Genomic DNA, 22,821 nt, shown 5'->3' with positions numbered 1-22,821 from the left:
TTCTGAATCCGGACTGAATCTTGTATAATTTGCAGAAACAGAGAAACAAATAGAGAAATAATTAGCGTAGCTGCTGTTCCAACCATGCAAAAATTATGTGTTTTGGCCAACCTGAAGAAAGTTGATGTGTATTTGATCAGATGTAACTGAAGTACAAAGTTATGAGATACATTATGTGAATGCTTGGCTAAAGAGATGAGAAGTAGTATTTTATAAGTGATACGCAACCTAATTAGTAGCCAGTGCAGAGACCGTAAAATTGGGGTAATATGATCATATTTTCTTGATTTGGTAAGGACTCTAGCAGCTGCATTTTGGACTACTTGTAGCTTATTTATTGAAGAAGCAGGACAACCACCCAGTAGTGCATTACAATAGTCCAGTCTAGACGTCATGAATGCATGAACTAACTTTTCTGCATCAGAAACAGGTAACGTGTTCCGTAGCTTAGAGTTAAAACCTCTATTCTGGGTCACTGCAGTTTCTCAGGCCTGTCGAGTGGATCAGCAACAAGCGCGCTTGGGATAGACAACAACACACCAAAGTCTAATACAAGTTGGTTTATTGTTATCTACCAAAGAAGATGGGGCAGTCCCATCTTTTATACAGCACCCTTACAAGCCTTCATGTAGGCGGGGGTTCACATATCATTTAAGCAAATACTTCTACATATGGGAAGGAAAAATACAGATGATCCAGAGCAACTATAAGGAAGAGAGGAAGATAGTGCAGCCGCACTCAACTGGTTTCCTGCCGACAGACAACCCTGAAACAGACAGACAAAACATTCCCAGACAGAACTGTATCATCACACTCTTAACTGAAGCAAACTGCGAAAGACAAGAAAACTACAAAATATTAACTCAAGGAAACTTCACTGCAAAACAAATTAATTCTTATAATCCCCTCTTCCAGACTCTCTCTAGAGTCTGGATTCTCCAGTATCCTTCTGTGGCAGTGGGCGATATCCTGCAGAGATAGCAGAAAAAACTGACCAAAATTGATGGTCATTATCAGCTGCTGCTTTTTGGACAGCGACAAGGTCAACATCTGGAATCATTGACGACGTCATTTTTGAGGTTGACACTACAGCTATATTAACATGGGGGCTTGGAGGCCCCTCTTGAGCAGCCCTTTTTGCATTTAGGTCAGCCAGTTAGTTACACTTAGCCTCATCTGTGTATAAATTCGAGTGACCCTTTGTTTTTACTATAGCTAACGAGCAAGGTAGACAAGAGGCCTCAATAAGTGTTTCAACAAGATGCTGTTGTTTACTGAAGAAAATAGTTTGCAGTTTCATCAGCAGAAGTCAGCTTCAACACTCCCGATGGAGTGCAGACAGCGACTGAGTGCAGATAGAGACTGACACACACAGACATAGAGGCTTTATCTATCTTCAAGGTTGTCTTAGCCAGGCAAGACTCTTTATCAGTGTGTTGGACACACACACTTAGGTCGATCATTTTCTGGTTTTAGACAGGGAACAACCTCGAGCAGACGCGTCTCATCAGACTTATTACCCATTTTTGACATTATTATGAACTTATAATCTGCGCCAGTGAAATGGCTGTTACACGACAATTTTATTGGTTTGTCCACTTCTGGTAACATGCTCAAAATGTTTTTCATAGTCGAGACGGACGGCGGAGTTATGTCTATGTGGCCCTGTCGTTTTGTTATCCATAAATGAGCTTCATTTATTTTCTCTGCTGGGGGCGCGCGGCGAGCTGCGAAAGTAAGCGCGGGCACGACAGGCGCGGGTGCAGGATAAGGCGGCGGCGCGCATGGCGAGAATGTGGAAAACGGAAGACAAGTCTGGATAGAGTTTGTTTGTAAATTCAGTCGCTTTGGTCGTTTGTTTTTTTTTTTTGCAAATTGGACTCGGCTTCATCTAACAGTAGTTTCTCGTTCTTACCCGTCGGCTTTTTTTGGCACGATACCCTTAACTGATCTGGGCAATGAAATGCCTTGTTTATCATTCCACACGGTTTGTGTTTTTAACCAAACATCTTACCCGTCTTTCATATATTTTTGGTCCCTTTCAGGGTCACCTTCACCTTTATATGTCAATCGAAAAGCTTGTGCCATATTATTTGGGTCAAAAGAACCCATTCGGGGATATGTAGGATACACACCATTGGCTTTGGTCCAACCCGAAAAATTATTCACCCATAAATTTGTGTAAAACCCCAACTACATCTATTCATCCAATTTGGTGTTTCGCCAGGATTTGGTTTAGGATAGGTGGCTCCCATGATAGATATACAGATAATATATACAGATATTCACCTCACCATGGGACAGACCGAAACTCGTGACTCACACTTTTGCTTTTAATTTCGTTTTCGATTTTGATTTATAGCGCTCTTCCCAGCCTCGCTGAGGGTATACCTTACGTCAGTACAGATAGTCAGACTATACTCTGTCTTACCCTACTACGCAGTTAAACAATTGGTAATCAGACAGTCAGACTATATTCTGTCTTGCCCGAGTTACGCAATTTAATCAGCAATTACTAATTAGACAGTCAGACTATACTCTGTCTTGCCCAAGTCACGTAATTACAGACACACAGTAATAGTAATGTCACTGATCAGGTAGTCAAACTATACTTTGTCTTACCTGATCAGAGACATCACGTCAGGGGTCACCAAATTGTTAGAACCTTTGTTTTGGGTCACTGCAGTTTCTCAGGTCTGTCGAGTGGATCAGCAACAAGCGCGCTTGGGATAGACAACAACACACCAAAGTCTAATACAAGTTTGTTTATTGCTATCTACCAAAGAAGATGGGGCAGTCCCATCTTTATACAGCACCCTTACAAGCCTTCATGTAGGCGGGGGTTCACATATCATTTAAGAAAATACTTCTACATATGGGAAGGAAAATTACAGATGATCCAGGGCAACTATAAGGAAGAGAGGAAGATTGTGCAGCCGCACTCAACTGGTTTCCTGCCGACAGATAACCCTGAAATAGACAGACAAAACATTCCCAGACAGAACTGTATCATCACACTCTTAAATGAAGCAAACTGTGAAAGACAAGAAAACTACAAAATATAAACTCAAGGAAACTTCACTGCAAAACACATTAATTCTTAAAACAACCCTCATCCTAACCAACCCTCAGCTCCCCCTATGGTGTCAAGGATAAGGGTTACATGGACTCGGAGCTCTTTTTAAGGGGCCGTCCACATGTAGCGTCTTTTAGGCGCTCAAGTTCATTATTTCAAATGGAGACTCGCGGCTTGCGCGCGCATACTGGAAGCGTTTTTCCAGGCGCGTCTGCGCTGCATCGAGATAAAAACTTCTCAACTTTTCAGAATGCTGCAAGCGCACCGCAGGTCATGTGACATGAACCAACCAATCAGCTTCCTCACGTTTTTCCGTTACATTGAAATCTCAGCAGAAACATGGAGGAGCAGCTCATCATTGTGGTCCAGGGATTTCCTAAACTTTATGATTTATGAAATATGCTCCTGAGGAGAGACCACTAATTTTAATCATGGACCAAATCGAGACACACGTTTCAAAAGACGTAATCATGTTCTGCAGGGAAAACCAAATTGAAATTCTCTGCCTACCTGCCAACACAACACATATTCTGCAGCCCCTCGACATTGCAGTCTTCAACCCACTGAAGACTGCTTTCTCCACTATGGCTTCCAGGATGGGTCACCACTCCTCAAACATGTCTACCCCACTGCAGTCACAGCCCAAAACATTAAGGCTGGGTTTCGCATGGCTGGCATCTTTCCTCTCTCCAGGGCTGCTGTGGACACAACCCAGGTATTTTGACATTAATAATATGATAATTCATCCTCTAAGTTACTTACATTTCTTTTCAAGTGTGTTAATGAGTTTTACATACGTTTTATTTTATTAGGTGGAAAGAGTGCTTCCATTTGCAGATGGAAATGATGCCACACCATCCAGCACTCCCACCACTCCGTCAGACACAACATCCATCGCTCCTGCCACACCATCTGCTACACCAACCAGCTCTGCCACCACAACACTGAGCCAAGCATTCACATAATGTATCTCAGAATGTTGTATCTGATCATCTGATCAAATGCACATTAATATTCCTCAGCTTGGGCTAAACACATCATTTTTGTTTGGTCGGAAGTTGGAACAGCAGCTACGCTAATTATTTCTTTGTTTCTCTGTCTCTGCCACTGGATTTCCATCCCGTGGTAACTAGGGTTTACACAAGATTCAGCCCGGATTCAGAAGAAGAGATGATGCCAACCCCTCAGAGGACCGCAGATGATGCCAGCCTTGAAACAACATACAGCACTACATAATTTTCCTACAAGTCGATTACAGCACATAACCATTGCAATTAGTGTTCATCATCTGTTTGATTACACAGTTACTGATTTTAATATTTATATCATATGTACATCGACTCAACATACAGTATTCACCACTAATAAGCTACTAAATATATTGTAGTAGCCTAAAACTTTTGTACAGCTGCTCTGCAACAATTTGTATTGTAAAAAGCGCTATACAAATAAACTTGAATTGAATTGAATTGAATTGAACATCCATTACTCATTCACCCACACCATCCAGTGCTCACGCCACTCTCACCTTCACGTCCAGCACTCAACCTGATGACAGATTAAGCACAACTCAAACACCTCGTCCCACCTGTAACTGTCACGGTGAATAACAGGAGGTCTGGGTCCAAATGCAGGGAGAGAAAGAATATATTTAATAAACACAAAATCAAAACCAAAAAGCCAACACGGTAGACTCAACATAAACTCAAACATAAACTGAACAAAACAAGAGCAAGGTCATAGGTAGAACTGGAACACAAAAAACACAGAGGACAAAAGACAATGCAGACCTGAATCCAGAGTGAGCAGAAAGAGTTCTTATAGTCCAAAGATAATTGTGAACAGATGTGGGTGATCAGTGCAAATGACAAAACAGACGTGAAGAATCAGAGGAGTGAGTGCAAACAGCGACCTCAGGTGGCTGAGGGAAAACCCACAGCCCCGATCATGACAGTACCCCCTCTCTAGGGAACGGCTACCAGACGTTCCCAAAACAAAAATTCTGGAGGGAGGAGGAACGGTGGAAGGTGCATCAGGGGGAGGGATGGCGGGCCAGGCCCGTGCAGCGGAGGAACGTGAGCGGACACCGCCGCCAGAGGAACGTGAGCTGGTCTCGCCACCAGTGGAACGTCCGCGGGCACCGCAGTCAGAGGAACGTGAACTGGCCTCGCCGCCAGAGGAATGTCCGCGGGCCCCGCCGTCAGAGGAACGCAAGCTTGCCTCGCCGCGTCAGGAACGTCAGCGGTCACCGGCGCGTCAGGAACAGAGAGAGCGGTCACCGGCGCGTCAGGAACAGAGAGAGCGGTCACCGCCGCGTCCGGAACAGAGAGAGCGGTCACCGCCGCGTCCGGAACAGAGAGAGCGGTCACCGCCGCGTCCGGAACAGAGAGAGCGGTCACCGCCGCGTCCGGAACAGAAAGAGCGGTCACCGCCGCGTCCGGAACAGAGAGAGCGGTCACCGCCGCGTCCGGAACAGAAAGAGCGGTCACCGCCACGTCCGGAACAGAAAGAGCGGTCACCGCCGCGTCCGGAACAGAGAGAGCGGTCACCGCCGTGTCCGGAACAGAGAGCGCAGTCGTCTCCACCCCCACCGCAAAGCAGGGGCGCTTCCGCATAGCCTCGGCGATACGAGCATCCACCGCCAGGCAGGCGTAGATGTACTCAAAGCGCGCTGCCGATGCCGCCTCAAATGACATCCCCTCCGTCATGGGAGCAGAGGGAATGGTCACCGCCTCAAAAAAAAAAATTCCTCCCTGCTGGACCCATTATGGAGGTCTGCATTCTGTCACGGTGAATAACAGGAGGTCTGAGTCCAAATGCAGGGAAAGAAAGAATATATTTAATAAACACAAAAACAAAAACAAAAAGCCAACACGGTAGACTCAACATAAACTCAAACATAAACTGAACAAAACAAGAGCAAGGTCATAGGTAGAACTGGAACACAAAAAACACAGAGGACAAAAGACAATGCAGACCTGAATCCAGAGTGAGCAGAAAGAGTTCTTATAGTCCAAAGATAATTGTGAACAGATGTGGGTGATCAGTGCAAATGACAAAACAGACGTGAAGAATCAGAGGAGTGAGTGCAAACAGCGACCTCAGGTGGCTGAGGGAAAACCCACAGCCCCGATCATGACAGTAACCCGGTGGCTCCCAAAAATTACCTGGTGGCAGCAGGTGTAATACCTGAGAGTCTGGCTAACGTTCTCATGAGTCCAGCCCTGGAGAGGAAGGAGAAGGTGAGGCGTCGCATTCCTTTGCCAGTCCGTGTTATCACCAGCGACGAGTATTTCAAACTGCTGGTAGAAAAAGAAACTAAAGGAAAAGAGAAGGAAGAAAACAAAAGAAAGTGCAAGGAAGAGATGGCAAAAAAGAAAGAAGGAAAAGAGACAAGCCCACGAGGCCAAATGTCAAAAGAGGCAGGCACCTCCTTCTCAGACGGGAGAGGGAGAACACTGTGCTGTCTGCCGTAGAGTGGTCCCACCTGGCTCAGAAGATGAGGCCATTGATGAATGGCTCCAGTGTGATCTGTGCCAATTGTGTGTGCAGAAGTGGAGGAAGTGCCAGACACCGACTGGCTGTGCCATAAATGTTGTCTGTCAACATAAAACACCTGAGAAATGTCCCCACAAGGTCAAAATCTACTGGTATTCCTATCCTTGTGGGGACACACATGCACACAAATGTACATAATGCACACTGAAAATGAATGTTATTTGCAGTTATACTATTGTCAGTTTGTTGTTTAATGTAAATAGTTGTAAACAAACACACACACACACACACACACTTGTATCCTGTTCATTTATGTGTGTTAAAGTTTTCAAATTGGTTAATCATTAAATATTTTAAATCAGTTCAAATTGTTTGTCCTTGTTTATCTTAAGAAACGCATGGTATGTTAACTTAATGCTATTTACTAACGTTTCACATGGTTATTAACCCATATGCCAAAATATTGCGACACGATCAGGCCTAGCTCGCGTGGTCATCTAGCTTATTTAAGTAGCAAATTACTTGACTTTTAAACAAATAAAAGGGTACTCACCTTCCTTATTAATTTAAATGTTGTTTTCTTCAGTAAAAACAAATAAATGGCACACTGTTGATCCGTTAAATGTCCATTTTTGTCATTGAAATCAAGATGCGCACTCTGTACGGAACACCATCGTAAGCCTGTACGGAACATCGTTAATGCTTATCATCTTCCGTACACGTGCGGATAGGGCTGGGTATCGTTGCAAAATGTTCGATACCGATACCGATACCCTGAATTCGATACCGGTTCTGAACGATACTTTTTTTCTATAATTTTATTTTAAGAAATGTATTTTAACGAGATTACTTTTTCAGGATGTTTGTGACACTTTCACATCAGGCTTATCTCTAAGACCAATAAACAAAGGAACAAAAGCGCAAAATGAACAAAGTGTAGTTAACACAATATATCAGTGAATGTTTTTATAATAAAGTTCAAACAGTTTTAACTCAATCAGATTTAAGTATTTGTGAGGCTCACTGCTGCTTAAAGGTTTAGTTCACCCAAAAATTTGAATTCTGTCATTACAAGATATTTTGGATTTTATCCAAGAGCGTTCTGATCCTCCCATGGATAAATCTTTGAATAAAGTTATTTTTGTTTACTTTACACAGAAGTATTCACATTGACTTATTTCGACTATGTTTTTGGTTCCTTTCTGGGCATTGAAAATGCATATCCAGTAAATATAGGAGGATCAGAAAGCTCTTTGATTAAATCCAAATGATCTTATTGATTACAGAATTTTCATCTTTTGGTGAACTAACCTTTTAAGATCACCTGAAATCACTCAACAGTTCTTCTTCAGAAAAATTAGCATGTAGCACTGATATTGATTCTTCAAGGTCGATTTTGATTGCTGATGTTTTACAAGTAAATGGGCTGATTCTGAAAGCCTTTTTAATATATTTAGTTTACACCTTAAGCAAGGGACAAGAATGAATGATAATATGAGTACATGAACAAAATGTTTATTATAAGTACAGCCATTTAAATTAGAGGCAACCAGTGCATTTAGATTAAAATCTAAATAAATGACAAAATATATTATAAATAACAAAAAATAAACGACAGTTCTTTCTTAGTGGTGTAGACAATAAATACAGCCATAATCAAAATAGGCTACTCTTTCAAAAATCAAAGTGCAAAAGAGACTGAATCTTCAAGCATGATACAGAGCTATTAATAGACAACTACACAATTTATTAGCCCACATACTAATAACAGCTTCAATATTTTATGTAGCCTAATTTGCGCGCATTGGGAAGTCGTTCTCTAAACGTGGGGTATTAAAATTGCTTTAAATGTGTGTGCGCGTGTTACTTTTGGTTTTGTTTCAACGATCCCGCGAAACTCGGCGGTGATGAGCGTGCATTCTACAACACAAGAGATTACTTTAACAAAACCTTTTGAAAGTGGGAGGACACAAACGGGATTTTGAAAAGCGTGTCCCCAGTGAAAATGATGCCCCTGAGTGCAACTCTGAGTTATCGTTTGATGTGAATGTATGTTGCGTTGTACCTATACTGAGACTATATTGAGACTGAGGCGCCATAATTGTATCCGACAGAATGTTGTCTGGTGTTTTCTCATATTTGACGTTTTGCCAGTCTTGGACGCGATAACCTTTTTACAAATATTGCATCGCACGCTGTTGCCGTCAATATTGGCATATTGTAGAAATACTTTTGATCTCTTATACATCGTTTGTGTTAAATTTATGCTATGCTTTAAAGTATAGTGTACATTACAGCCTCACATTTGACAAGCTCTGGGCGAGTGGGCTTGACCGCCATAAACTATTGATTTTCAAGGCAGCCTCGCCGCAGCTAATCACCAGCATTTGATCTGGGCAAGTAAAAGATACCGCACGTTTTCTAGCTCACTGACGTTGACAAGATTATATCCTTGGGTATCGAAATTTGGTACCAAACGAAAATGATTTTTTCGATACTCGATAGTATCGAGACAATTCAGTCGGTGCTTAAAAAGTATCGAACTCGATACCCAGCCCTACGTGCGGAGGAGGTGCCTTTCCCCACTTTTCTCAAAAACTATTGGTCCAAAAGACATCAATCAATGTGTGTACTGTGCAATAGGTATTCTCCCAGAGAATGATCACACAAACATGCTTGTCAGGCTTTCAACAACGGAGGAGTGGTCAATGGCGTGCGATAAAGGACGAAAAGTGTACATAGTTAGTCTACGTTACATATCTTAGTATCCTACCAGTGTGTGTTACTGTGTTTTGTTAGCTGCGGCTAGGCGGTAATGTTATATTTATATCTTGCCGAATATATGTAGTGAAAGAAATCTGCACCTCACTTGAATAGTCAAATACAGACAGTTTACTTAAGATGTAATTTACCTAAACACAGTCGCTAATGTTTTGAGTCCAGATTAACAAACCAAGTTAGGTGTCAGTTACTGGATTTTAAAGTTACATCAGTATAATTAAGCCTATCGTTACAAGCAGTCGGTCTTAATTATAATCAAGCAACAAAATACTAAAGAGAAAATCATTAAATGTACTTAACTTGCCTTTGTATTAGTCCTATTGTTTGTAACGTCAATTTGCTACTTTGATCGTATGTTGAATGAAATACAATATTATAAATAACTATACTGTGATATATTACTATTGTGAAATAATATAGTCATATCGTGCACCCATGCTAGTTTTAAGATCAAACTCACAAAATGTGACAGAACTTCAAAATGAGTAACTTAACCTAAGAACACTGTTATGTGAACTCATCTGACAGAGAGAGGACCTGAAAGTATGATCATTGGACTCCATGGAGAAGAATACTATATGTAAACCAGGATTTTGGATCAGCTGTGCAGATTTGGTATGGAGCCGGTGAGTACATTTTCGTAAGCCCATGTCTGTCAGTAAGTAGATAATGTCTTATCAAACAAATTCATTTTAATTTAATTGAATGCTTGTGTGTGTGTTTCCTCCTTATGATCCTGAAGATTTGGGAATGAAAATCTTCTAATACATGATCTTCAGAGGAAGTAAGTATTCATTTCTAACGTTAAGACACACTAACATTAATTTTATTTTTAAAGGGAAGTTCATAGTATTTTTCACTTGTGTACAAATTCTGTAAAATGAGAATGTTGATAAAAATATCATAAATGTTTTCTTTATCAATTAACTTCTTTTAACTAAATTAAATCAACATTTGGTGTGACCATCATCCTGTGTTTAAAGCAGCTTTTGCACTAGGTGCACTTGCGGATAGTTTTTCAGGTTTGCAGGTGGGCCTCTTGAAGCATCTTGGAGACGTTGCCACAGTTCTTCTAGATTCAATCTGTCTCAGTTTGTTCTGTCATTCTGTGCAGAATGGATGATGATAAGATCAGATCTCTGTTTGGAGCACTGGCTGTTGTCAAACAAAAGTCTTACTGGATTATTACATTTAATGGCAAAATTAATGTTTAGAAATATAAAATAAATTACCCATTGAAACACTACAGCAAAAGATAAACATGACTGAATTAAAATCCTTTTTAGCTGGTAAAAATACTAGTGTTCTAATAATTTTGGACACCACTGTGTTTGGAGCCCATGGGAGTCAGTAGAATATTGTGGATTAAAATAAAATGATGTGGATGAGATAGAAATAACTAGTATAGTTATAATAACTATAATAACTTGAATAACTAGTAGCGAAAATTCAATAATCTAAATTTACATCTGAAACTAATAAAATTGTTAAGTCTTGATAATTTTGTATATGTGTTGGTTTTGTATTTATTCAGTTTTTAGATCAATTCTGACACAAATATTTCCTGTTGATAATTCACTCACCCCTCTGTCATTCAAGATGCTTATGTCTCTTTTTCTGTCAAAAAGGTTTTTGAGGAAAACCTTCCAGGATTTTTTCTACATATTTCGATGGGAGCCAACAGGTTGAAGGTCCAAAATTAATTGTCAATGCAGCTTCAAAGGGCTCTTCATCATCCCATCCAAGGAATAAGGGTCACTGGGAACTTGTAAAGCCCTTTGAAAGCTGTATTGAAAATTGGCTGTATTGTGGCGTGCAACCAAAGGCATCGCTGGGATTCGAACGCAGGATCTCCTGTTTACTAGACTAGCCGGGCAGCACATTAGCCCTCCGGGAGGGCGACTCTGACAATCCAGGCTTCCAGAGAAGAGGCCAGGCGTTGGCTGATCGGGCGCTGGACAGCTTTAAGGCGTTTGCCGACAACTGTGTTTTGCAAAATTAACCACTCGCTATCGGAAAAGCTTGCGTTTGCTGGACTGGAAAACCGCCCAAGGCACCGCTGGGATTTGAACCCAGGATCTCCTCTTTACAAGACAGGCGCTTTGACCAGCTAAGCCACGGTGCCTCCTTGGTGGGACCCGTTAGCCTACGATGCTATCCTTCAAAAGCACGTGAGAGGGTAGTGTTGCAAGGCAAGCTGCCCGCTGTCCTCGAGCTTCTATGTGTCTCCATTTCGCCGTCTGTTTTTTGGTAAAGCACGACGTTGGCTGTATTGTGGTGCGCAACCAGAGGCATTGCTGGGATTCAAACCCAGGCTGACCTTCCAGGTCTGTGACCGTCCAACAGTAAAAGAGCGCGTTCTCTCTCTGCAGGAAGGACAGGCCCTCGGGTCTCTGCACAATTGCAGTGCCCAGTGTTGTTTGAAAGGCAGAGGCACTGTAAGGGCCTCAGGTCCAAGGGAGGGCAAAAAGATCCAAGCTGCCATTTGCAAGGCACCGCTGGGATTTGAAACCAGGATCTCCGGTTTACTAGACAGGCGCTTTAACCAACTAAGCCACGGCGCCAACCCACATGTTAATCGTGGGGATAGCGGCTTAGACGATGCATGAATAAACACTTTGTACGTCCTGCTTCCTCCACTTGATGCAAGACAGTTATTGCCATACCTCACTGAATTGGTTCTTGGGCATGTTTTGCTACCTTTTAAATATGATTGACTTTTTTTTTTAAAAACAATTTACGCTGGGAACAGGAGGCCTCCTAATGGTTTCTGCTGTCCGATTGCAACACTGCGCATGATGGGCTTAAGAAAATGGCAAAAATCACAACTCAAGCTCCTCTGTGTCCCCATTCGCTGCCCATTTTTTTGGTAAAGCACGATGTCGGCTGTATTGTGGCGCGCAACCAAAGGCATCGCTGGGATTCGAGCGCAGGATCTCCTGTTTACAAGACAGGCACTTTAACCAACTAAGCCATGGCGTCAAATCAAAAGCAAGGCTGTCGGGAGGGTGACTCAGAGGGTCAAAACATCCAGAGGCGGGAAAGGTGCTGGTACGCTTAAAAGAGAGGCGCTGCGTTCGAAACCGCATACTTCCATACTATATAGTAGGTAAAAAGCAGTAGGCGAGGAAAAAAGTATGTTTGAATGTTCAGTATTCATAAAAGAGTAGGCGAGAATTAGTAGGCGAGTGGACTAATTCTCACTAGATTCGGACAAACGTATACTTAAAGTGCGTTCGAATATGCCTACTTACCTACTATATAGTAGGGAAAAAGAGTACGTGAAGAAAGAAGTACCTTCGAAACCTCAGTATTCATAAAAGAGTAGGCGAGAAATCCCTACTGCTTCAGCCCAGATTCTGAAGTGTTCATCTGATGCACACTTTTCAATCCCAGGAGGCCACAGGAGGCCAAAACGCGACCAGGGTGCAAACCGAAACACGGTTCACTGTCTTAAAATCATATTTGTTGAGCTACTGTATCGTAAACTGTTGATTTGCATAAGGTGCCAAGACGTTAGACAGTAATGCTAAAGTATATTTCTGATCTCGCTGTAAAACACGTTTTATTACGTATAGCTACCATAGACATCTTAAATATGATTACTAAATGTTTAACAACGGACAGGAATAAGTTCTGAGAGAATTAAATGAGCCCATCACAACACGAAACAGACATCTAAATGAGTGATGGACATTATTTGAGTTAATGTAGAATTCACTGTTGCCAACACTGCTTTAGATTAATGTTATGTAAATAAACACATGTACATATAGTAACTAAACATGAGTTATCTGTTTCATTTGTCTAATAGTACTGTTGATAAATTCAGGAGCATTTGAATTTGATGATAAACCAATTAACACAACAGCTACCTCATAAATGTAGTATTGAGCACACGAATCAGAGGGAACTGAATCTTGGCTGGATGTTACAGGGACAGATGAGGCAAGTATGCTTGTCAGGTGAAGAATGACTGATAAAGCAGTGCTGCCATCAAAGGCTTTGAGTGAGTACACTACAGACATCAATAAAACATATTTTAAACCTTAAGTTGCAGTTTATTAATAATATTTAATAAAAAATAAAAAAATAAATTAAGCAGAGCTATTACACCACTTTTCTGATTCTTGATTTCTGTGCCTTTGTTGCAGATATTTTGTGGTGGAGCAGGACCTGAAAAAAAAAGATGACAGCAGCATTTACAGGAAAAAAAGTAAAATCTGAAACTTAATATAAAGATTGTTCATTTTGTTTGTTACTTCTAATACAGAGATCTGATGACATTGTGCTGTTAAAATGACAGCTTTTGTATTGTATTTGTGCATCTTTGTATGATCTGAAATGTCTGCAGACTGGTGTGTGCAGTGAGAAAGGAGAAATCCACAGCAGCATCCTGGAAATAAATAGTCTAGTGCCATCGATGAGACCCTCCATCACTCCACCTGCCCTTTGCCTCATCTGGACCAGATGTTGCTGTGGCCTCTTCATCATCAATGAGCCCAGAGCCAGCGAGAGCATCTAGAGCAGGGGTCCCCAAACTTTTTTCTGAGCGGGCCACATATTTTTATTTTCTTTAATGGGGGGCCAGGTCGGTTATAAAAGAAAATACCATGGGCTGGACTGACTACTATTATTATTATTATTATTTTATTATGATTTTACCTTTATTTATTATACTTTTTAATGCTAGAATCGTTTATTATTTTGTTATGCACCAAACACAAGATCTTCGAGCAGCTGATCCACGTTTCCTTTGTGCAGATATTGCAAACATGGAGGAAGATGTACAAGGTAGGGTCATTGTGTTACTGATGCTATGAGTTATTTGAGCATCTGTTGTGCTTATTTTCTTTTTATTATTATAAAACATAACTTATTATTACAGGTTCAGGGAAAGATGGTATTTATCTTTAACAATGAACAATCATAATGAAAAAACCTGAAAACATAACTATTAGGCTTGCTCACATCAAAGAATGCGATTATATACACGGAAATATGATTAAATATCTCTGAATCAAATTATTAACATTATAGTTTATCAAAAAATGGATTTGTTGTTTTTGTTAAGCCTCAGGGATGAAAAGAGAAATTCAACAAGAATTTAGGCTAGTTTTGCGTGTGGATAAACAATTTTGAATACAAAAAAAAAAAAACATATTCAAAAAATAAAGAATTTGGGTTTTCCTGACAAAAAATATTTATTTTAGAATTAAAGAATACAAAAACCTAAATGAACCCAAAACATATATGTTATACTACAATCACAATAAAAGAACAGCTGTTTCTTCAACATGATCACAAAATGAACAAATTTCATCAATATCAAAATATTTATAGAAAGATGAATTAAACCTGTCGCTATATGTTAAGTTGTTGCACTTGTTATAACGTCGTTGGTCACATGATAACGTCAACATGGCGGAAGACGTGCAGATCACATCCATACTCAACGAGATTTGGCTGTAGAGTACGTACTCTTTTAGCGATCATTAAGTAAGTACTTATTGAAATTAAGTACCTACTCATCCAGTATGCGCTTTCGAACGCAGCCACATTATGTACGTATGTCCGACTATTATTATTACTCTTGTTTTTTTTTTTGTAAGAAAAATAGGACAATAATTTGTAACAGTTTTTTTTTTATTCAACAATGATTGTTTTACAATAAAGTTTAAACCTAAAAGTGAGGCAATGACAAATGATGGTCATTGCAAAGTGATGGTGCTAGGGAGCAATGTGCTTTTTAAAAACATTTTTATAGGTTTAACATTAGATTAACAGCTCGGATTATACGCTACTTTGACATGAGACATAGAAAATGCTAAAAATTTAGTCAGGCGTGACTTCCGCGTTCAGAAAAAAGGTCTACAAGACAATCCTAAAAGACAATTCCTAATACAGTCCTTTAGGAATGGTTCCAAAATATGACTATTAAAGCCTTCCTCAAAACCGCCAATGTTGGTACTAGAAATGAGCAAGTAACTGATGTGTGCAAATTAAATCCATACACACTGATGTTAAAATGCTAACAGTGCATTAACAGTTTTTATGCTTCAACCAAAAAACAGTGCACTTCCTGTGAGATCTCTCTTCAATTCATGACATTCAAATGTGAAGTTCTTACACTGTAGACAGAGTCCATTTGTCCATAGTCCATATTTCAAGTTGACACGGTAAAGTGTACCATGGACAAAACACATTGCTTTAAAATGTGAATTAGAATTTCATTGTAGAAGCCCTGTATAGGATTCCATTTGGAACCCTTAATAAGGCTTCTTTTGATTATGAATCTTCATGTGCTTGCCAAGGCTTACTTTTTGAGTGAAACTCTTTCCACACTAGTCACACGTGTAAGGCTTCTCTCCAGTGTGAATTCGCATGTGTCTGTTAAGGTTTGCTTTACGAGCGAAACTCTTTACACACTGTTTGCACGTGTAAGGCTTCTCTCCAGTGTGAATTCTCATGTGTGTGGTAAGGCTTTCTTTACGAGTGAAATTTTCTCCACACTGTTGGCAGGTAAAAAAGCTCTCCAAAGTGTGAATACGCATGTGGTATTTAAGTTTTGATTTTCCACAGAAACCTTTTCCACACTGTTTGCATGTGTAAGGTTTCTCTACAGCATGTATTCTCATGTGTCTGTTAAGGTATCCTTTTTGAGTGAAACTCTTTCCACACAGTTTGCATGTAGAAGGCTTCTCTCCAGTGTGAATTCTCATGTGTCTGTTAAGGCATCCTTTTTGAGTGAAACTCTTTCCACACAGTTTGCACGTGTAAGGCTTCTCTCCAGTGTGAATTCTCATGTGTGTGTTAAGGTTTTCTTTATGAGCGAAACTCTTTCCACACTGTTTGCACGTGTAAGGCTTCTCTCCAGTGTGAATTCTCATGTGTGTGTTAAGGTTTACTTTATGAGCGAAACTCTTTCCACACTGTTCGCACGTGTAAGGCTTCTCTCCAGTGTGAATTCTCATGTGTTTGTTAAGGCTTTCTTTACGAGTGAAATTTTCTCCACACTGTTGGCAGTTAAAAAGGCTCTCCAAAGTGTGAATACACACGTGGTTTTTAAGATTTAATTTTCTGCAGAAACTTTTTCCACATTTTCTCCAGGTGTAAGGCTTCTCTCCATTGTGAACTCTCATGTGAATGTTAAAGTGTCCTTTTTGACTGAAACTTTTTCCACACTGTTTGCATGTGTAAGGCTTTTCTCCAGTGTGAATTCTCATGTGCCTTTTAAGGTTTTCTTTTAGAGTGAAACTGTGTCCACACTGAAAGCAAGTGAAATTACTCCTAGTTCCTGTATTTTGTGCTCTTTTTTGTTTAGAAGTATTTGCAGACTCTAAGGAACAAACTGATTTTCCCCCAGATACAAAATTATGAAGATTCTCAAACTGATCTTTCTCTTCGGTTTCATTCAGTACTTCCTTCTCCTCTTTCAGTGCTGTTAGGTCTACGGTGGAAAAACAAAGAAATAAACGTTAACCCCAGTTTAATGGCACAAAGCAACTGGCATCATAGAAATGCTAGATCCTATACCATGGTGTCCAAACCCGATCCTGGTCGGCTGGTTTCCTACAGTGTTTAAGTTGGCCTTTATACAATTAATAGAAATAAAAAAATCCAGATAATCTAATGATAGTGTTTAGGAAATCTATATAGACTGATCTCTACTATTTTATGTATCCTAGGGGATAAAAATCATCAAATTGAATTCAAAGTGATGAGGGAAAATAAGAGAAAAAACTCCCCATTTAACTATCAAATAAAAAAAAAATTAACTTCTGAGTTTTTATTTAGGGGGCAGTTTATTAATGGGCTGTTCCACTGATCTTTTAAATGGAAAACAACCCAAAACTGACTGTCACAGGATGTTCACTCATAAATCACTAAACTTTTTCTGTAAAAAACTTTAGTAATATTATAATTACACTTTAGGAATAGGAAATAGTTTTGCACCAGTTGAAAGAGAAACAGTCAAGTATGGTGAATTGTGCTCTGCATTTAATCCATCGAAGTGCATACACAACAGGAACACACACCTGGAGCTCCTTATGCCCATAAAGTGGGCCAATCACAATGTTGCATGAACAGTCTGTGCATCTGACTGATGGCCTGCAAGTACGTTTTCATATTTAAAGAATTCAGTACTGACTTTTCAAACACGAGTTTGCACGTATGCAACAAATGCCTAGTTTATAATGGGTTTTATCATTTCTGTCTCGATGCGCCAAGAAATGGTATCACAACATGGTTAGGGGTGTAACATTTCCAACACACGCTTGAGGTATCCGGCCAATTCCAAAGCACGGATAGCTGACCAATCAGAGAACACCTGGGTTTCCATCAACAGTGAGTTTTGTGGAAATCAAAGCGTTTCAGAAAGGGAGGGCAGAGAGGAGCAACAATAATGTACAGTATGTGGAAAATAACATGTTTTTAAACCTCAAAATGCATAAACACATCACCATTTGATGCTAATAAGTGAATAACAAGTCAACCATAAGATTACTATTGTTTTGAATGTTTAAGCGCAGTTACTAAAAAATATTACATGTTTATTTCTTGGTAAGACACATTTGACAGCAAAGCACTAAACTTGAGTCGGGAGGCATGCAAAATTTCAATTTCGTTGAAAAGTTCTTGAATTTCTCTCCCAAAATGTCCAAACCCTGAAACTAATGATGTAATAGCATTGGACATGACTTTAGCTAACACTGTTTCTGCATCAGCCGTGTTTGATCTGTTCATAAAAGAATTCAGCATACTTTCTTTAAAGCCCGTATTTATAATGCATTATAAGGGCATGCTTAAGGCACTATAATGAATTCATAGTGCATTATAAAAAAAATGTATAGTATGTTGTATCATAAAACTGTTTTAATGTATTGTAATTTTTATTTATTTGCGGTTATAGCTTTTAAGCGTGTGATTATCTCCTCATAGTTATAACATAAGTCTCATATATTACCACGTTACGCATGTCACTTTACTGGAAGCATAAAAAGAGCACTTATAAGTATTAATAATAATAACAATAATAATATCTATCAAAGAGCCAAAAGTTAATGTATCAGATGAATGGATAACATGACACGTTTGTATTATTAGTTAGATTATTTTGATGGTACCCTTTAGACAGCTTTTGATAAGTAACTATTCAACTGCATGACAGCTAGCAATAATTATTAGTAGTAGTATGCTAAATATATTCTAACACTGTATTTTAATGGTTCCCCAAAAGACAAAACTGATATGTAACTTTGCAAGTTTGTGAACCTTCTACCTAGCCAAAACTTAACCTAAGTCGAATAATACTACTAATAAAGGAGTGTTAGTGTAGTTGGAAAGTTGCTTCTAGTCAGTAGACCAGGGGGCCTATCATAATAAAATGAAATATAATGTAAAAAAAAAAAAAAATTGTAATAGGATATAGTCCATTAAAAATTGCGTAGATTTAATTAGCCGCCCATTGTGTCTAATAAATAATCATAATCTTAAAAGTTAGAACCCCAAATACTCAAGTACTTTAGTATATTGTAATTGTTATGATTATTTGAGAACATATTATAAGATTTATTTATTTATTTATTTTTTATGATGCATTCATTACAATGCCTTAGAAATACTTTATAATGTATTATAAATAGGGGCTTCATAGAAAATGTTACCAAAAATTCTGTGCAGAATTAGGGATGCACCGATATATATCGACCGATCACTTGCGCGTTTTGTCAGTAAAGCCGGTTCTGTAATCAGCAGTAAATGCCATCAGGTGCGTGATTTCACGTTGAGCCGTATATTCTACAGATAATACACGCTGATAATGAACATTGATTTGCGCAGCTCGTCGGTAAACAACGGCTGTGTGTAGTACAGAACCGGCTTTACTGACAAAACGCGCAAGTGATCAGTCGATACATATCGGTGCATCCCTATGCAGAATTTAAATGTTTCTTACTAGATCTGGAAGTGCTTTTGCTGGCCATCTATACTTTAACAGACTGATCTGCTTTAAATATTGTTTCTATTACAATTTACTAAATCTAAAGCAGCTTGAAACTCAGTATTAATAAAACTTTGAAATAATGTACCACAAACAGTCATTAAAGATGAATGAAGATTAAACACCAACCTCCTTGTTCCTCTTGTTTTATTCTCAAAAGTTCTGGTTCCTCTTGTTTTATTCTCAAAAGTTCTGGTTCCTCTTGTTTTATTCTCAAAGGTTCTGGTTCCTCTTGTTTTATTCTCAAAAGTTCTGGTTCCTCTTGTTTTATTCTCAAAGGTTCTGGTTCCTCTTGTTTTATTCTCAAAAGTTCTGGTTCCTCTTGTTTTATTCTCAAAGGTTCTGGTTCCTCCAGTTTTATTCTCAAAAGTTTTGGTTCCTCTTGTTTTATTCTCAAAGGTTCTGGTTCCTCTTGTTTTATTCTCAAAAGTTCTGGTTCCTCTTGTTTTATTCTCAAAGGTTCTGGTTCCTCCAGTTTTATTCTCAAAAGTTTTGGTTCCTCTTGTTTTATTCTCCAGGTTTCTAGTTCACTCATGTTCTCCTCACTCTCCACTTTAACAAACTCCATCTTCACAGCAGCAGATCTCAGTTCAGCAGATACTTCTCCAGATATCCCTGCTCGCTTCAAAACCTAGACACAGCTGTGAGGATGAGGATATTACAGGTATTTACTGACTGGATTCAAAAACTGTTTTTTTTTCTGTTTACAGAAACTTCATTTCTCACAGGCTGAACTAAACCAGAATCACAACAAAACAACAGAGAGCAGTGAAACTAATCTTCTTCTTCTTAGGTTTAATGGTGTTTGTCAAACAGAAGTGTGTGTGTTAGTGCCACCCGCTGGACTGGAGTGAGAAGCGCTGAAAGGAGGGAAAATATTATGGGGAATGACTTTGTGTGTCTACAATGTGCGCTATTTTTTATTTTCTTTAAAAAAAGCCGATCTGCACAAATAAATGAAAATGACTTCAAATTAAGACTCACATCATGGTATTTGGTCAGCATCAACAGTCTTTGTGAGTGAATATTAAAGGAGAAAAAAAGAGAAAAATATGCTTTCCTACTATATACGAAAAAGTATTAAACCCACAATGCCCCAAACTCTACAGTTTAACTGAGTCCCTACAGGATGGACAAGTAAAAAACATTTGTTTCTAACTTTAGATTGAACAGAAAAATGTGTCTTGATTTCCTTTTCCCATACTCTCTGCCATTCCTTTATTAAACTTGATTATGACCTTTTCTGCATCTTTAATTGGCAAAAACCATGTCAACATATTCAGTTGTTACTCCTCATCTTCCCTTTTAACAGTGAACATTTCAGTTAATAAATACAAGATACAATACCTGCTTTACAAACTCAATCTTTAGAAGTGCATTCATGTTATATTAGAGTTATGATTTTAGTGAAGTTAAAAGTTTTGAAACCAAAATACCTGCAACATCCAGTTAGACATGTAGTTAACTCAGGAGAGAAGATCAGGAGACTGAATGAATCTTCATCAGATCTTTATTGAGATGTTACTGTGTGACGCTGCAGTCATCCAGACTGACTAAACACTCAATCACTGTAGTTTTATTCAGATTTCAGGATCGTCATTAGAAGATAAAATATTCAAAGGATGTAAGCAGTTACAGGAATTTGCCCAGATTTTCAGCGACTCTAATCCAATCAGCAGAACTATAGACTCATTATCACAGAGATCAGGAAAAGTCACACCTTCAGCCTCTGTATTCATATTTAACTCAGGGCCTGTCCACACGGAGACGCGTTTCGCTGTATACGCATACATTTTTTATCGTATTGGCGTGTCATCCACACGGATCCGGCGTTTTAGGAGACTGAATCCGCTATTTTTTGAAACCGGGTCCCAAAGTGGATAAATCTGAAAACGACACCCTCGCGGTTTCGTGTGTACAGCCAATCCGTATATTTTCTGAAACGATGATGTCATCACATCACGTGTCGGCTTCGTCACACGTAACAGCTACAACAATATTGGGGGACTACATGATTGTGTTCGTGTTGCTACTAAGCCTGCTAGCTTTATTACAGCAAAATCTATTGCTTCTATGCAACTGTTATGAGCAACAAGCGATACTGTTCACATCTTCGTCTTCTTCTTCTTAGTACGAATACAGCGCGCAAGGTTATGCGCATGCTCAAAGTCTTCTTCTCCGTGTATAGTGTATATCTATGGCAGAATTACAGCACCCCATACTGGTCTGGCATATATACTACACCGTTTTCAGTGGTTTCGTGTGTACGGAACTTTTTTTTAGAACGAGGGGAAAAAAAAGATCGGATAGGGCACGCACCGGCTTCGTGTGGATGGAGCCTCAGATATTGATCAGAAACAAAGACACCAATTAAAGAAATGAGGCAGAAACATCAACAGCCATTAAAAGACAAAAGATGACACTTAGCATCATTTCACATTCATATTCACACACTCCTAAAGCTAAATATATTTATTTTAAAATTCAAATGCCATTTATCTTTCTGCTGAGTTTCTAATGCTCTTTTCTGAATGTATTTTGCAGTCATTATTCTTTAGACACATCTGTTTTAAATAACTATCAGCCTAATTCTGTGGTTTCTTTAACCTAAGGTACTAAAACAGTTTGTGTTTGGTATTTTCTAAGTACTTCTGGAAAATTTCAGTCAGGTTTTAAGTCCATTCATGGCACTGAGTCTGCTTTGCTGATTCTTCACTCCTGACTCTAATGATTTTACACAACTTGTAAATCATGAAAATCCAAATAATGTAGAATATCAAGATTTAATAAACATGTGCAAATAATCTAAATATCTTTCATTCATATTTTTCATAAATAGTAATGAAGTACTATGTATACTCACAGTTGACTAAGTTTGGGTATAAATAAAGGCGTATACATTTGCCTTTATGTATAAAGAATCTTGAAGAATTAAGTTTATATAATCACCGTTTGTACTTTCAAATAAGAAATATTTACTTTTAACACAGGTACATTAAGCAATTTGTTAAGGCAAATTTATGATTGGATATTTACTATTTATTATCATTTCAATACCATTGTCATATTTCACAAATCTACGGAGCGGGAAACGAGGAGACGAGGAAACGCAGGATATAACTTAAAACAGTCTTTAATGGACAAACTAAAACACAACTTAGGAGAACAACAGGAAGACATTCACTTGAAGGACGTAAGACATCAGAGGAGAAAACCACAAACAGATCACTCTTAAATACTCAACTAAATGAAAGGAAAGACAAGACAGATCTGAAATCAATGGAAACAGGAACAGAAAAAAACAAATATAGGCATTAGAAAACATCTGGAAAAACAAGTACAAGGAGAACATGGAAACAAAAACAAACACAAGGACAGTCCATAGGTGTGACAATCATTACTGTTAAAGACACAATTATATTGGTTGAAATGAAATTATTGCCTAGGAAATTCATCAAAAAGG

General features: G+C 39.0%; 1 protein-coding gene and 1 non-coding gene across 2 annotated transcripts in view; both read right to left on the bottom strand.

Moving 5' to 3' along the window:
- Positions 1 to 11,406: 11,406 nt before the first annotated feature.
- On the bottom strand, positions 11,407 to 11,480 carry trnat-ugu (transfer RNA threonine (anticodon UGU)). The gene has a single exon. It is a non-coding gene; the product is annotated as a tRNA-Thr (tRNA).
- Positions 11,481 to 15,449: 3,969 nt separating this feature from the next.
- LOC141326010 (uncharacterized) overlaps positions 15,450 to 22,821 on the bottom strand; it is a 295,299-nt gene continuing 287,927 nt past the window's right edge. The window contains 1 exon segment of the mRNA XM_073834721.1: positions 15,450 to 16,342. Within this exon segment, the coding sequence (XP_073690822.1) occupies positions 15,700 to 16,342 (643 nt within the window). The 3' untranslated portion in view covers positions 15,450 to 15,699.

This window comes from Garra rufa, chromosome 2, assembly GCF_049309525.1.
Source record: "Garra rufa chromosome 2, GarRuf1.0, whole genome shotgun sequence".
NCBI classification, from domain to species: domain Eukaryota; kingdom Metazoa; phylum Chordata; class Actinopteri; order Cypriniformes; family Cyprinidae; genus Garra; species Garra rufa.
Note: the sequence above shows the minus strand (reverse complement) of the source record. Positions and strands in the feature narration are given on the sequence as shown.